The sequence below is a fragment of the Carya illinoinensis genome, chromosome 15 (assembly GCF_018687715.1).
Source record: "Carya illinoinensis cultivar Pawnee chromosome 15, C.illinoinensisPawnee_v1, whole genome shotgun sequence".
NCBI classification, from domain to species: domain Eukaryota; kingdom Viridiplantae; phylum Streptophyta; class Magnoliopsida; order Fagales; family Juglandaceae; genus Carya; species Carya illinoinensis.
Genome location: NC_056766.1, coordinates 42,829,284 through 42,844,752, shown reverse-complemented (window position 1 = coordinate 42,844,752; position 15,469 = coordinate 42,829,284). Strand labels below are relative to the sequence as shown.

Genomic DNA, 15,469 nt, shown 5'->3' with positions numbered 1-15,469 from the left:
AATATGAGAGGAATCTGAACTTGCTATGTCAGTTTGATGGATGCTGTCAATATGAGAGGAATCTGATTCATTAGGAATCAATGATGAAATATTTTGATCAGAAGAGATGGGATTATTTATATGAGGGGAATTATATTGGAATTCTGAAGGAGGAAACAGAAAAGTAGGTATGGCAGAATTAACTGGAAGACTTTTGAATGGAAAGTTGGTTTCATGAAACACAACATTTCTGGAAATAATGATTCTTTTTGTGTTTAAGTCCATGAGTTTGTAACCTTTGACAGCAGAAGGATATCCCTAAAATAGACATTTTGTTGCTCTTGGATCGAACTTTTGTCTGTGACTAGTAATTGTAGATGCAAAGCATAAGCATCCAAAAACTTTTAAATGAAAAAGATTTGGTGATTTGTGAAATAACATTTCAAAAGGTGTTTTATTTTAGAGAAGAGAAGTTGGAATTCGATTTATGATATGGGCTGCAGTCAATACACAATCACTTCAAAAAATTAAAGGTAAGTTTGCTTGAAACATCAAAGCTCTAGTTGTGTTTAATAAGTGTTAATGTTTTCTTTCAACCACTCCATTTTGTTGTGGAGTTTCTACACAACTTCTTTGATGTACAATTCCATTGTCACTATAAAATTTTGTAAGGAAAAATTCTGAACCATTGTCTGTTCTTATGGTTTTTACAGAGGTATTAAACTGATTTGTAACCATGTTACAAAAATTTGGTAGTAAAGATGAGACCTCAGATTTAGTTTTAAGCATATACACCCAAGTGCATCTTGTAAAATCATCTACTATAGTGAGAAAGAATTTAAAACCAGAATATGATATAGTAGCAAATGGACCCCATATATCACAATGAATCAATTCAAACTCTTTATTAGAAATACTTTGTGATACAGGGAAAGAAAGCTTTTTTCTGCTTTGCTAGTGGACAAATTTCACAGACATTTGTACAATCAAATGTTATTGAATTGTCTATTTGTCTAAGAAAAGGTATTCTAGAATTTGAGAGTGCCAAAGGTTTGGCTGGTTTTGAGTAATGGTTGATGCAGAGATTGGTGTAGAATTAAACTGATTTTGCTGACAGGAATTAGCTTTTGAAGAAGCTTGAGGTAGGTGATAAAGGCCTTGTTTCTCATAGGCAATCCCAATCATCTTCTTCATTGATTGGTCCTGTAAAAGGTAATGTGAATCAAAGAAAGATAGACAAAGATTAGATTATTTGGTTAGTTTAGAAATAGATAATAGGTTGAATGAAAAGCTTGGAACACACAAGACATTATGCAAATGTAATATGCTAGAAAGACTTACAGTTCCAATATACAATGCTGGAACAGTTTGACCATTAGGAAGATTTATGGAATTTGTAACTGGTTTAGGAGTAGAAGAATATAGTAGTGGTGAACAAATCATATGATCTGTTGCACCAGTATCTAGGATCCAAGAAAATTCAGAATTTAACTTGGTAGAAACAAAATTGCATTGACTGAAAAGATTACCAAAAAATTGAGTGGTGGCTAGATTTACTGTTGTTGTGGATGTATCAATGTTCTGAGTAGTTGAACTCGAATTGGCAAGTGCTATGAGTTTATTGAATTCTTCAGCAGTTAGACTAAACCTTTGGTTCTCATTACTGTTTTTAATATAGACCTCTTCAATTGAAATGGTTGCATGTGCAGAAGGAAGGTTTCTTTTTCCCTTAGGTCCAGTCCATCCAGGAGGATAACCATGCAATTGAAAGCACTTGTCAATTGTATGACCATTATAGCCACAGTGAGTACAATGCAGTGAGAATTTCTTCAGCTTGTCTTTGATGAACTTGGACTGAGTATAATGCTTTGCCAACAAAGCATGTGTGTCATTACTTGTGAAGTTGGTCAATTGTCGCTGACTTTCTTCTTGAAGCAGCAAGGAAAACACTTTAGCCATGCTAGGCAATGGGACAGCAAGTAACAATTGACTTCTTACTGAGGCATAAGAATCATTCAATCCTACCAGAAATTTCAACACGTAATCTGACTGTTGCCTAAGAAGCAAGAAATTGAATAGATCACAGGTGCAAGAAGCCATCTTGCCACATGTACAAGTTGGAAATGGCCTATAATTGACATACTCATTCCAAAGAATCTTGAAAGCACTGAAATATTCTGTAATCGAGGATGAACCCTGGTTTATACAGCTTAGGGATTTTTCAAGATGAAAAACCCTTGGTCCATCACTTCTCAAGTATCTTGTTTTTAACTCATTCCAGAGGTCTACAGCAGATGCAACATAAAGTAAACTATTTCTAATATCTTTAGAAATAGAATTTATGAGCCAAGAGAGTACCAAATTATTGGCACGAAGCCAAGCAGTATGATTAAGACGCTGAGTAGTAGGAGGAGCAGTAATTGAGCCATCAATGAAAGCTATCTTGTTCTTCACAGTTAGGGCAATAGTGATTAAACGACTCCAAGCAATGTAGTTGTCTCCTGCAAAGACTTCTGAAACCAAGAGAGAACCCGGATTATCACTAGGATGAAGATAATATGGGCTAGAGGAATCATCTGAAGGGTTAAGAATACGAGATGAAGCTGAAGAATTAGGGGAGTTTTCTTCTGCCATGTTTCCAAAAATTGGAAAGAAAATACAAGAATTGAGAAACAAGATTCTCGAGCAACAAGAATTGAAGATTCTTGAGCAGAAATATGTAATTTGAGTAGAAAGATCAGAGTTTGCAATGCAGATTGCAAGAATAGAGAAAAGAAAAATATGTGGAAGCAGTTTTTGTGATTTCTCAATCTGATACCATGTTGAGAACTTGATGAATAGCAGAGAAAAACTAAAACAGAGGAAGAATATGAGAATTGTGTAATCTAATGTGAATGAAATCGATACTACTTGATGTCAAATACATGAAGGTCTATGTAATATTTATACTATATAGAGAAATAAATGTATAACAGAAATAACTGTATTTTAAATCTTCTCATTCTCTTTTTCTTCCTTTAGTTTTTCTTCTTTAGACTTCAACTCCATGCTGTCAATATGAGAGGCTGTACTCCAACACACATCCTCATTTGATTTGGTTGCAGTAAATGGAAAACTATTTGGTTTCAACTTCAACAATCTGTTTGAAATTTCAATGGTCTGTATAATTATTTCTTTGTTTTCTTTCAACAATCAAAGAAGCTCTTTTTTTCGAACGGGGAGTCATATTCTCTTTTAGTAGAGTAATGTTATACACCAAATCACTATCTCATTTGCATCTTACTATAAATGATGTGCATTTATCATTATTGGATGATAGAAAAATATGCAATAAATGATCATTTAATAGTAGTAAATATGTCACATCTTTCTTAATAGAATGTAAGTGAGATGATAATGTATAGAAATTTTTTATTAAAAAATTATTATTTTTAACATAAAATTTATATTTATTTATTTTTTTAAAATAAGTACACGGAATTTGTATATTTTATTACTTCTTCGAATGTGAATCCTATTTTTTTTTTTTTTTTTTTTGTTCTAAGCAATGCCCACTTGTTTCTTCAACATGGATAATGTTTGCTTTTTGAAGAAAGTAAATAAGGAAATTAATGGATGAAGTTTATAAATGTAATCTTAAACTCATTTAAAAAATTACTCACAGAGAACGTTTTTCATTGAATGCACTTCTATTTTTCCAACAAAGACCAAAAATGTTGTAGAACATATGAAAAACACAATCCTTTTACAATATTTGTATAATTTTACTTTAAATCAACAACATTTTCTAACGTTGTTTCGAGATTTATTAAAACTGGATGTGACAATATTATATGCATCGTTATTGAAAAGTAATGATTAGAATTTATTAAAAATATACCCATAAAGTAGATTATCCTAAAAAGTGTAAATAATCTTTGATCCGAATGGGATGCAACAATTTGGCTAAAGCATTATATCTCCCAGCTGTGAAATGTTGTGTTAGTGTAGTGCAGTTATTTTGATAATGAGTATAATCTATTATTAAAAAATTAAATTTTTTTTATATGGATCATGTATTTATTTATTTTTTTTAAAAATGATTATGCAGTGCTTGTACAACTGAAAGTATGTTAAGATAATCATGTAATAACAAACAAATATGTTAAGGTAATCATTATGTTAGGCAACATGTTTATCCTATATGTTAAGGTAATCATGTAATATATGTGCATTCATCACACTTTCTGTAATGGATGAGAGTTAATCTTTAATCCTACTCACCTACAAAGAAAATCAAATGCATAAAAGGAGACTTTGAAAGCAAAACTAACAGATAGCTGGTGCCTTCCATCTTGTTTGGACTGAAAATAGTGAAAAACACCTCATATCATATATGTATTTATTCACCCTTGATTTGTAAAAAAATATTTAAATTAAAAAATCGTAGTAAATTCTGATCTTACGTTATATAATTGGAGAATAATTTATGCAATCATAGAGTATATAAATCTCGAACACTCATTTTGAAAAAAATAATAAAAATTTAAAATTTATTTTTTTACGTTGAATCAATATTGTTTAAAAATAATACACGAGACTTATGCATCCTAAAATAATATCAAGTACTAATCTTTATAATTTGAATCTTCTATCCAACTAGGAATTAAGAATATTATAAACAACATGATATGAGCTAATGTTCTTTTATGAAAAACCATTAGTCCTAGGTACTTGTTTCTTAAACCAAGCATTTGTCATGACACATGCGTCCTAGGGGTCCATATATTTGACCTCGCACGTGCACAGTCAAAACCTAACAATTAAAACCTAGGCAGGTTCTCTGAAAGTTCAGACATGATTGAGGTTCGAGTCTCTCTCCCGGCTCTCACTTCAAAATTGCACTGTGCACTATTCAATCTTCTGTTGGAGGCCAGGGCAGGAACGGATATGCATAAAGTTGTTCACTTTGCTCTTTCCTCTTTGTGGAACATTATTTGAATGATGATCGTGTAGCAAAAAAGAAGTATAGGAAGAGATAAAGACAGACTTAGAAAAAAAAATTAAAAAAATGAATGTTTCCTTAACAGTGATGACCTTCAACCTACACGAAGATCAGCCACCAGACAGTCCTAATTCATGGGAGAAGAGGAGGGATTTGTGTCTCAGCGTCATCACCAGCTACTCCCCAATGATCCTCTGTACCCAACAAGGTCTCTCTTCCTCTGTGCGTGTCTCTATATCGGTGGATCTTGGTTGTGATCGTTATTTGCTTAAAGTGGTTGTTCTGGGTCTTCATTGGTTGGTAGTTTGGATGTGGGGGGTTTTTTCTTGTAGGATGTAGTTGGCTCTCACTGTTTGAAATACTTGGCCAGCGAACAAAGATTTGGGTGAATGATGCTTAAATTGAAGGGTTCTTGCTGCTTACTTCGTACTCTAGAAATCATACTCCTTTTGGGGGACAGATGCATTGGATTAGGTTTAAGTAATATCCTTAGGGTACTTGTGTTGCCTCATATAGTTTGGGCTAAGTTCATTCCCATTAAGATTGTGATGGCTTGGCTTTCTTTTTACTAATTCTTTTCGTTTTTATTTTCTATCTTGGTTCAGGAGTGAAATCCCAATTGGATTACCTTCAGCAGGGCTTGCCAGGTAATTTATTTTCTCGTCTCAGGAGCTAATTATTATAAAACTTATGAACTTAGGTTTATAGTCAAAGAAGTTGGCTTTAAATATTTTTTCTGATAGTATGGAATAAAGACAGATTTTGTACTTGTATTACTTATATACATTCATCGCTTGTGTATCTCCTGCATTTATTCTTACATTGAATATAAAAAATTTCCATTTGGTGCCTGATCACCAAACATCTGAGACGTCTGATAGCATTGAGCTTACATATGCCATGCCTTTGCTTATATATGGCTATGGCTGGAATAGATCAGATCTCGGTTCCAGCCCAGTCTACGCATATACTTGTTCATTCTGATGGAAAGATTATTTAATCAAGACCAAGTGTGGATCTAGCATTGTCATATTAGATGCATTCAGTATATACCATATCCATATGTATCCATAGATGCAATCAAATCTCTCTGTGCTATTATCATTATATTTAGAAAAAACGTAAAAGCTATCACCATTCTGTATATGGAAATCAGCTTGTAACTAGACTCTTATCTTTCTTTCATATTATATATTAGGTTATGATCAATTTGGAATATCTAGGAAAGGATCCCAAGATCCTTCGGATGAACACTGCACCATCTTCTATGACAAGGAGAAGGTACAAGATTGATTCAATTTTCCAATGTGGCATATCTTTCTATTGCCGTTTGTCAGAAAACAATTGACCTTACTTCTCTCTTTTAATAATGAAGGTAGAGCTGGTAGAAGGTGGAACTTTTTGGTTGTCAGAGTCGCCTTCTGTCCCTGGAAGCATGTCGTGGGGCTCTGCTGTTCCATGTATTGCAACATGGGTGATATCCTTATAAGTTAACTTTATCTTAAATAAACTGCCTTTTACGTAATGTTTCATTCTTCTATCCAAGAGTACTGTAGTCTTTGCTTCTTTGACATGTGATGTCCACACATTCCAACTGAAAGGAGTCGAGCCACCTGGGTTTTCGTTTCAGATAGTCAATACAAATATCAATGAGTTCAGTCCTCGTGCTCGTAGACGAAGTGCTTTACTTACATGGCAGCACATTGCATCCCTACCTCCTAGCTTACCTGTAGTATACTGTGGAGGTTTCAACACACAAAAGGAATCAACTACGGGGCGTTTTCTTCTTGGGAGATCAAGGTAGTAATTGACATATGGATCTCTAGATGTTTTATGGTCCCATGCTCCCCCAATTTACTTATGACTAAGTTATGAGTTTTGAATACTCCGGGTCAAAAACTGACCTAGGAATATGAAGTAATCAATAAGACATTGGGATCATGGAAAACTAGATTGTGTAAAAGATTCATTATCCAACTACCATGTTTGGAATGCAATGTTTATGTTTCAGGGAAAAGAAAAGAAAAGCATAAACAAGCAGTATACATATTTCCTGGGGTGAAGGGCCATAACCTCTTATTTCTTCTGGGCAGTCAATTTAGTTGTTGGCACTGCCATTACTGTCTCATCTATTCAATATAATGCTACTCGAACAACAATTCTATGTTAATATGGTTTTTGTAAAAAATCTCATAAAAGAAGGGTAAAAGAACCCCTGGCAAATCCTAACATGTCCAGTATTGGTTTTAACACCTAACTTGTCCTCTTGCATTTTATTGCAAAATGAATGTGTTAGTCCTTTTCCGTTAAAAGTATAACTATATTACTGTTTTCTCTTGCCTGCAGAGAGCATGGTGTTGTAGGGGATATGAGGGATGTGTGGCCCAATGCCCGTGTGAGGAAAAATGTTTCTCTCATACGCACTTACCATGGATTCAAAGGTATCACTTTACTCTTTGTATACTGCTCCTTGGACATGTTGTAGCCATTGCCTCATTTGATAGTATTTTGTCAGGTGACAAACAGGGAACCCTTGAATACCTCAAATTGATTTTCAGAGCTCTCTGCCTTTGCTGGGATCGCCAAACTCAGGATCTACACATAGATTGGATTCTCTTCAGGGGTAGATCTCTAATTCCCGTTTCTTGTGAAGTGGTGAATGATAACATTGATGGGTACTATCCATCGTCTCACTATCCCTTATTTGCTGAGTTCATGCTTCCTCGTACCGTGAGAATGCCAGAACCACCCACTCAAGAGGAAAACTAAAATGCTAGTTGTTCTGAGTCCTAGCCTTCTACTTAGATCGTCAAGGACAACTGATTCTTGCCAAGATTGGATAGCCATTTTGAGCACTTTTTGTTGGTTATGTTGGATCCTCAACTAATTTTTGAGGTGCTTTCAGAATGCATGGATGTAATTTCGTATGAATGTCTTAAAAGTGATTGGGTACACTTGTGTATGAAGTTGATCTCTTTTTTGGTTATTTTTGGGAAAAAAAAAAAACCTGTGCCAAAATCCTTGTGGAAAACAAGAGGACCAAAGTCCAAAACTTAGATTTGTTATTAGCATATTCTAAAGCTAAAACCCTTCACGCTTTGTTTTCAGTGCAGTAGTTGAGCAGGGACAGCTCATGTATGGGGGGGTTGGTGGGTGAGAGTTTGCGGTTTCATGAATCATAATGATGCTGAACATCTATTTTCAAGAACTTAAGATGAATAAGAAAACTTGGACTTTACATAAGCATTATACACTTCCGGATCTGACATAAATCTGGGAGAAAGACATGATTTTTACAGTGAGGAGAAAAAAGAACAAAGAAAGAAAGAAAGAACGAATAGAGCAGTGGTGGCTTAATCCTTAAGTCCAATGGAAGCAAGGAAACAATGAGTTACTGAAAAATGAAAATTGACCAAATACAGTTGCAGAAGAGAATTCTGTCCAAAATATTCAACCAAAGGGATAACTTTTTGGGCTGTGCTTGCAAGTTGGATTGAAAACAGAACTGTTTGAGATTTCCTGTGGATAATAGAAGTGGACATAGTTTGTGCAAAGCAAACTCAGATCAAGGTTGGCTCATGCGTACGGCTTCAATTTGAACTATACCCTTCATGAAGCAACCGAGAATATTCATCATGTAGTGTACCCAGAAAAAAGGCAAATGGATATTGAAAGGAAAAAACAAGTATTTTAAGTCATCTTCTTATGATACAAAGACCCTCCAAAATAAAGAAGCTACAATTGGGAATAAACCTCCATTTTTATTGGTGTGTAGTGCCTTTAGGTGGTGGTTGCAGTGACAAAAATTTGGGGTCCCTCTTGCACATTGCAATTTTCTGTTAGGTTGTCACACTCTTCCTTTGTGTCTTATTGTTTGGTGTGTAGCTGTATTATGCTTTTAAATCTACCAACTAATGTGGTATGAAATGCCATGCTCAAGGATATTTGCAAGGGTTAACTAAAGTTATTGACCATAAAAATTGCTAGATTATTCAAATGTCATGTCTAAACTAGAAATTAGTTGTACTCAAAAAGAGAGACCCCTTCTTATGTGAAACTTTTGAACACAAATACTCAATAAATATTATAAGACTCAATTGTTGTGTTTGTTTCTCTCTCGGTTTTCAAGTTCAATAACTAATTCAAACCGTATTGTAATTTCATTTTGAATTAAGATGTTGACTAAAAAAAGAAAGGAACATTACAAATGATTCAAGATTTATTATAGATAGGTGCAATTTAGTAGTAGTATGAATTTACACATTTAAAGGGACCCTTGAAAGTTTCTATCTCAAAAGAATATAGGACAAGAGACCTAATTCCCCACCTTTTTCCCCCTTTATTATAAAAATACATGTAGGGCACATATTCCCCACTTACCTTGTTTGATTTTTATACACATTTTAAATGGCACTAAAAGTGACATGACATTAACAGGACACATTTAAAACCTTATTGAATTGAGATTTTCTTGCATAAACTCCTTCTACCATATATGTCTTGTTTGGTTGCATGGAATTGGGGTATGGAGTTTCAACAGTCTCTTGCTACACTCTAGTCTCTATGGTTCCAAGTAATGTTACCTGCAGTCGTGAAATATACAAGCAGCATGCAGTCGTTTTGAAAAAAAGTGAGGTCTACTATTAAATTTTTTTTTTTTTCATATGGATCCTATATTTATTCACTTTTTTCAAAATGATTGTGCAACGCTTACGTATTCACGCGTGCAAATATCATTTCTCTAAAACTAAAGTAACTCCTATATTGCATAATCATGATTTAATCGGTCTATTTAGTCACTTAAATTTGTTTTAAACATGCAATGATATTGTAGATCCCTTTTAACCAATGTTTTTCTTACCTTAGATAAGATTTTAATCACTCCTACTATTTGAAAAGGAAAATATTACTCCATAAGTTACTCATTCTTTTATTATGAACAAAATATTGTATTGATCAGTAAACTAAGTGAAATGCTTCTTATTTTTATCATATAAATCACTTTCAAATGATGTAATATACAATTGAGCTTTGTTACTCATCATTCCACATACTACACACCAGACACCATACGTATCGTATTTTTATTTTTTATTCCTGTTAAACTAATTGATTAGTTCTTCTACTCATCATCCCTGTATCACATATTTGTTAAGAGAAAAAAAATAAATAAATAAAAAACAATTTGTGGTGTGTAGTGTAGAGATTATAAGTATAATTTTTCTATATAATTTTAAGTGATTGTTTATTTAAGTTTTTAAGATAAGAAGTTTTTAAAACTTATCTTAAAGTGTTAAGATAGTGAAAATGTTTCATCTTATTATTATAACTTTTTCAAATTCTAAAATAATATTGAAAAATGATATTTTATTCAACTTTCATTTAAAACCATTTCATCTCGTTTTATTATCCAAATCGCATTTAAATTAGTCGTAAAAAAAATATTCAAATGAAGAGTAGTATTAATTAATAAATAAAGGCTATTTACAACTTATAACCCCATGTAATTAGTTAAATAATATATCTTAATATTTTTTAACAATTTATTAGGATTATGATTTTATGATTCCATATATTTCCAAAGATATTTTATGATAATTATCTAAAAATCCTAACATTCATCTTCAATTAAAAAAATAATTTATTACTAGAAATTATAAATAATAATAATAATAATTTGTTAGAAATGATAAATTATAAAAATTATAAAAATAAATTATAGTTTAATAATTAAAAAGTTTTAAGAGACAAAAGAATTAAATAAAAAGAAAATTACTCTAAAGTCTAAAGATGGGTAGAAGTGAAGGAAGCAAACGTTGACGAACGTAAGGTTTCTGGTGAACGAATCTCGACTGCATATCGCGTGGTTTGTAAAAGATCGGACGGCAATAAAGGATTAAAGGTGCACCATGGTCAGCTCGTGTCTCGTAGCTTCCACATATACCAGTCACCAGTGAGATTCTGAAACACAGAGAGAGAGAGAGAGAGAGAGAGAGAGGGTTTTAGAGAGAGAAAGGTCGGGCCTTTGGTGGATCTAGAATTCAGATTTCTGCGGAAGCCATGGCGAGAGGACCTCTCGCTCTTCACCGGTGGATCTCTTTGAATCTGAGTCTTTTTGTCTTGTTCTTCGTCCATGCTGCTCACTGCTTCTACCTCCCTGGTGTAGCTCCCCAAGATTTCAAAAATGTACGTGTTTTATATGTGTGTATGTATACCTGTGCTGTGGTTGAATCTAGGGTTGGATCTTTGGTAGCGTTTTTTGGATCTTTGTGTAGGCTTGGCAATTGCGAGCGATTTATTCTAAATTTTGATTTTCTGGAGAAAATAATTGCTTCTATAATTGATTTAATCTTTGTTTAATTTAGTTTTTTGAACGTGTTTTTCGCTTATGCTAAGCTACGTGTTGACGAATGTTCAATTTGTAGGTGGTTTGCTATTGCTTTCATTTCTTTTAAATGTTGTTTTTAATCACGCGCTTCTGTTTCTAGACTAAATTTTAGGAAGTAAAGAAGAAAAATTCTTGAATCTAGACGAAAATGTTGGAGATTTGGCTGACCATGGAAAACAATGAAATAAACCAAAGTGGAATAAAAATTAATAATGGAATTCATTTTTTCACATTATTTATATATGGAAAAAGTTCTGAGATTTTATTACCCAAACTTTCCATTTGAAAATAACTTGTATTTTGAATTTAGAATTTAGCTTGGTGAGTTTTCCAGGCACCTTTTCAATCTTGAATTTGGGATCTATAAGATCCTTTCTTTTTTGGGATATCTGTTTTGAAGTTTTCCAATTCCTGGGTACTTCCAAATTTTTGCTGTATTTGCAAGGTGGGATATATATTTGCTCTCTCTAAAATATGCAGATTTAAGCAGATTAGTAACAAATTATATCTTGACTCCTGCGATTCACATCACTTCCTAGTTCCTATAGGTATCCCTTGTGACTGTCTCCCAAGTTTTAGTGAAAAGGGGTTTCCACAACTCTTGTAGATAAATCATGCTCACTGTGAAACCTCATTATATTAATGAGAGAGAAGTTAAGCTATGCTTCAGAAGTTCAAATGGTCATACACATTTGCATATACAGAGAAGAAAAATCTACAATGAATATTCTCCTTTTTTGAATCTCTGTTGAGTTACTTGAGCATATGATGTATGAGAGTAGATGTGGCGTGCTTTGTACCAATCGGGCTTGGTGTATATTGGATAGGTTTCATTAGGGGCTCTTTATTATGGGCTAGGCATTTTCTCTTGTATACACCCTGTGTACTTGGTTACGCCTGTTGATTTTAATTTTAATACATTTTTACTTATAAAAAAAAAAAAACAAATGTATGAAAGTAGATGTTCACTTTCGCCCTGCATACCTGGTCTACTCCCTCATTTGTGAAGGTTTAATTTTTTATTTAAATCGTGTATATTGGGATCAATCCTCCATTGGTTTATCTAGTGTGGTGTATGTGTTTTCTAATTGTGTAGTCATGTTTTGCTGTCGTGTACTAGCAATGATTTCCAGTTAGATGAATTGATATGATGTAGATTTTAAGTTTTATGCCACATTGGTTGCAGGGGGATGATTTGAAGGTGAAAGTGAACAAATTGACGTCTATCAAAACTCAACTTCCTTATTCCTACTATTCCCTTCCTTATTGTCGACCTGGAAAAATAGTTGACAGTGCTGAAAATCTTGGGGAAGTTCTTCGTGGTGATCGCATTGAAAACTCTCCTTATGCGGTAACTTGACTTTTTAGGCAATTTACAGGTCCTCTTGTTCAGTCTCTTATGTTTGATTGCTAAGCTGCTATACGAATTTGTTTGTTTCAGTTTAAAATGAGAGAACCCAAGATGTGCAATATTGTATGTCATACAACTCTTAATGAGAAAACTGCCAAGGAGTTCAAGGAAAAGATAGATGATGAGTATCGGGTGAACATGTGAGGAAGTATTTTAGAGGATTCTGAATGCGAATTATAATCTTATGTGAACAGAAACTGACTGACTTGTATGGCATAATTATTTTTGTTATCTTTGTGCTGAATTTCAGGATTTTGGATAATCTTCCTCTGGTTGTTCCTATAAGAAGGCCCGATCAGGAAAATTCAATAGTTTATCAACATGGCTTCCATGTGGGTCTTAGAGGACAATATGCAGGGGTAAGTGCTGGCACGATTACCATTTGTTTTAACAAGCTAGCCAAAAATGTTAGTTATGTAGTCCTACTAGCAATTTTGAGTTTTTAACTTAATTTTTTGCAGAGCAAGGAAGAAAAGCATTTTATCCACAATCACTTAACATTTACAGTCAAGTTTCACAAAGATCCATTGACAGACCTATCGAGGATTGTTGGTTTTGAGGTCAAACCATTTAGGTTTGTTATTATTACTGCACTAATTTCTCCTAATTTAACTCTAATGATAGTTTGTGCCTGTTCACTTATCCATAAAAAAAAACTTATCCAAAAAAAAAAAAAAAAACTGATGGTTTGTGCCTGTTTAAAGATATTTTATTATTCTGATTAATACAGTATTAAACATGAATATGATGGTCAATGGAAAGAGGAACAAACCCGTTTAAAAACCTGCGATCCCCATGCAAAACGCACAGTTACCAACTCTGAATCCCCTCAAGAGGTTGAAGCTAAGAAGGAAATTATATTTACATATGATGTGGAATTCCAGGTCAGTTATCATGCCTCTTTGTTACAGATAAAAAAAAAAAAAAAAGTTGCCATGCCTCTTTCTAAAAAAATATTTTGCTGTTTTCCATTGGGTTTATTTTGACATTCTCTACGGAAATGTTGCCCCTTGTTTAACCCTTGTAGGAGAGTGATGTGAAATGGGCATCTCGGTGGGATACTTATCTCCTGATGGCTGATGATCAGATTCACTGGTTCTCAATTGTTAATTCTTTGATGATTGTTCTTTTCCTCTCTGGCATGGTGGCTATGATCATGTTGCGGACACTTTACCGGGATATCTCCAAGTACAACCAATTAGAGACCCAAGAAGAAGCCCAAGAAGAGACAGGGTGGAAACTAGTGCATGGGGATGTTTTCAGGCCTCCATCAAACTCAGACTTACTCTGTATTTATGTTGGGACAGGAGTTCAGTTTTTTGGTATGATTCTTGTGACTATGATCTTTGCTGTCCTCGGATTCCTCTCCCCCTCAAACAGAGGTGGTTTGATGACAGCTATGCTCCTACTCTGGGTCTTTATGGGAATATTTGCTGGATACTCATCTGTCCGTCTCTATAAGATGTTCAAGGGAACAGAATGGAAGAAAATTACTCTCAAAACAGCTGTCACATTTCCCGCAACTGTCTTTGCCATTTTTTTCATCTTGAATGCTATAATTTGGGGCCAGAAGTCTTCTGGGGCAGTGCCATTTGGAACCATGTTTGCTCTGGTTGTTTTGTGGTTTGGCATCTCAGTTCCACTTGTTTTTGTGGGTAGTTATGTTGGTTTGAAGAAGCCTGCAATTGAGGATCCTGTGAAAACTAATAAGATCCCTAGGCAGATCCCAGAACAGGCTTGGTACATGAACCCAGCATTCTCTATCCTGATTGGAGGCATACTCCCCTTTGGTGCTGTCTTTATTGAACTATTTTTCATCCTCACTTCAATATGGTTGCAGCAGTTTTATTACATATTTGGTTTCCTCTTCATTGTCTTCATCATCCTTATTGTCACATGTGCCGAGATTACAATTGTACTGTGCTACTTTCAGCTGTGCAGTGAGGACTACCTTTGGTGGTGGAGGTCGTATTTGACTTCAGGTTCCTCAGCACTCTACCTTTTCCTTTATGCTGCCTTCTACTTCTTTACAAAGCTTGAGATCACTAAGCCAGTGTCTGGGATCCTGTACTTTGGCTACATGCTGATCGCTTCATATGCATTCTTCGTGCTGACCGGTACAATTGGTTTCTATGCCTGCTTCTGGTTCACAAGGCTCATCTATTCATCAGTGAAGATTGATTAGTTAATTTTTGCCAAGTGAGGGACTTCCTGTTTGGTACCAGCGGACGCAGAGTTTTACATGGGATGAAAACGTGGGAGAACTTACCATTTGGGTTCAGTTTTTTGAATTTTAAATCATAGAAATTGTTATTATTCTTAGTCTTCTCTATACAGGTTCTTTCTCCCAACTTGGTTTCTTTTTGTTTTTTGTTTTGTATGAGACATTTGAGGGAATTGTTAAGCAACCACTTGTCCAAATGCCCAAATGCCTATTTAAGAACGCTGGGGTTCTTGTGTTCATCCTGCTGGTTGTTTCCTTGTTTCTGGCATTAATAAAAACCAATCAATTGATGCTTTGCTGGCAAAAGAAGATACAAGATAGATCATCAACAATGGCACTGACACCGACCCCGATGTCTCTGCTCCTAGCTTGAATCCTGTCCCGGTTGTCTTGAAAAATAAAAATCTGTTTTAAGTGATATACTGCCTCACTCTAGTTAGTATTATTACCATATCTATATACCTCTGTTCTAAATGATATCCG

General features: G+C 34.3%; 2 protein-coding genes across 2 annotated transcripts; both read left to right on the top strand.

Annotated features, from left to right (window-relative positions):
* Positions 1 to 4,795: 4,795 nt before the first annotated feature.
* On the top strand, positions 4,796 to 7,949 carry LOC122296272. Its single transcript, XM_043105835.1, has 7 exons — positions 4,796 to 5,171; positions 5,569 to 5,610; positions 6,162 to 6,244; positions 6,339 to 6,440; positions 6,549 to 6,763; positions 7,310 to 7,404; positions 7,479 to 7,949. Exons 1-7 carry the CDS (start codon positions 5,030 to 5,032, stop codon positions 7,730 to 7,732), a joined length of 933 nt encoding a protein of 310 aa, XP_042961769.1. The 5' UTR covers positions 4,796 to 5,029; the 3' UTR covers positions 7,733 to 7,949.
* A 2,832-nt stretch (positions 7,950 to 10,781) lies between these two features.
* LOC122296268 (transmembrane 9 superfamily member 8-like) lies at positions 10,782 to 15,225 on the top strand. Its single transcript, XM_043105832.1, has 7 exons — positions 10,782 to 11,149; positions 12,538 to 12,702; positions 12,793 to 12,902; positions 13,013 to 13,121; positions 13,224 to 13,336; positions 13,493 to 13,646; positions 13,790 to 15,225. Exons 1-7 carry the CDS (start codon positions 11,024 to 11,026, stop codon positions 14,945 to 14,947), a joined length of 1,935 nt encoding a protein of 644 aa, XP_042961766.1. The 5' UTR covers positions 10,782 to 11,023; the 3' UTR covers positions 14,948 to 15,225.
* Positions 15,226 to 15,469: the final 244 nt, after the last annotated feature.

What these genes read in the sequence shown, in the direction of transcription:
- LOC122296272 (XM_043105835.1), top strand. Translation starts at nt 5,030, where the DNA reads ATGAATGTTTCCTTAACAGTGATGACCTTCAACCTACACGAAGATCAG. An exon ending in TCTTCTATGACAAGGAGAAG is followed by an intron (nt 6,245 to 6,338) that starts GTACAAGATTGA and finishes TTAATAATGAAG; the next exon opens with GTAGAGCTGGTAGAAGGTGG. An exon ending in CACTTACCATGGATTCAAAG is followed by an intron (nt 7,405 to 7,478) that starts GTATCACTTTAC and finishes GTATTTTGTCAG; the next exon opens with GTGACAAACAGGGAACCCTT.
- LOC122296268 (XM_043105832.1), top strand. Translation starts at nt 11,024, where the DNA reads ATGGCGAGAGGACCTCTCGCTCTTCACCGGTGGATCTCTTTGAATCTG. An exon ending in CTCCCCAAGATTTCAAAAAT is followed by an intron (nt 11,150 to 12,537) that starts GTACGTGTTTTA and finishes CATTGGTTGCAG; the next exon opens with GGGGATGATTTGAAGGTGAA. An exon ending in TTAGAGGACAATATGCAGGG is followed by an intron (nt 13,122 to 13,223) that starts GTAAGTGCTGGC and finishes AATTTTTTGCAG; the next exon opens with AGCAAGGAAGAAAAGCATTT.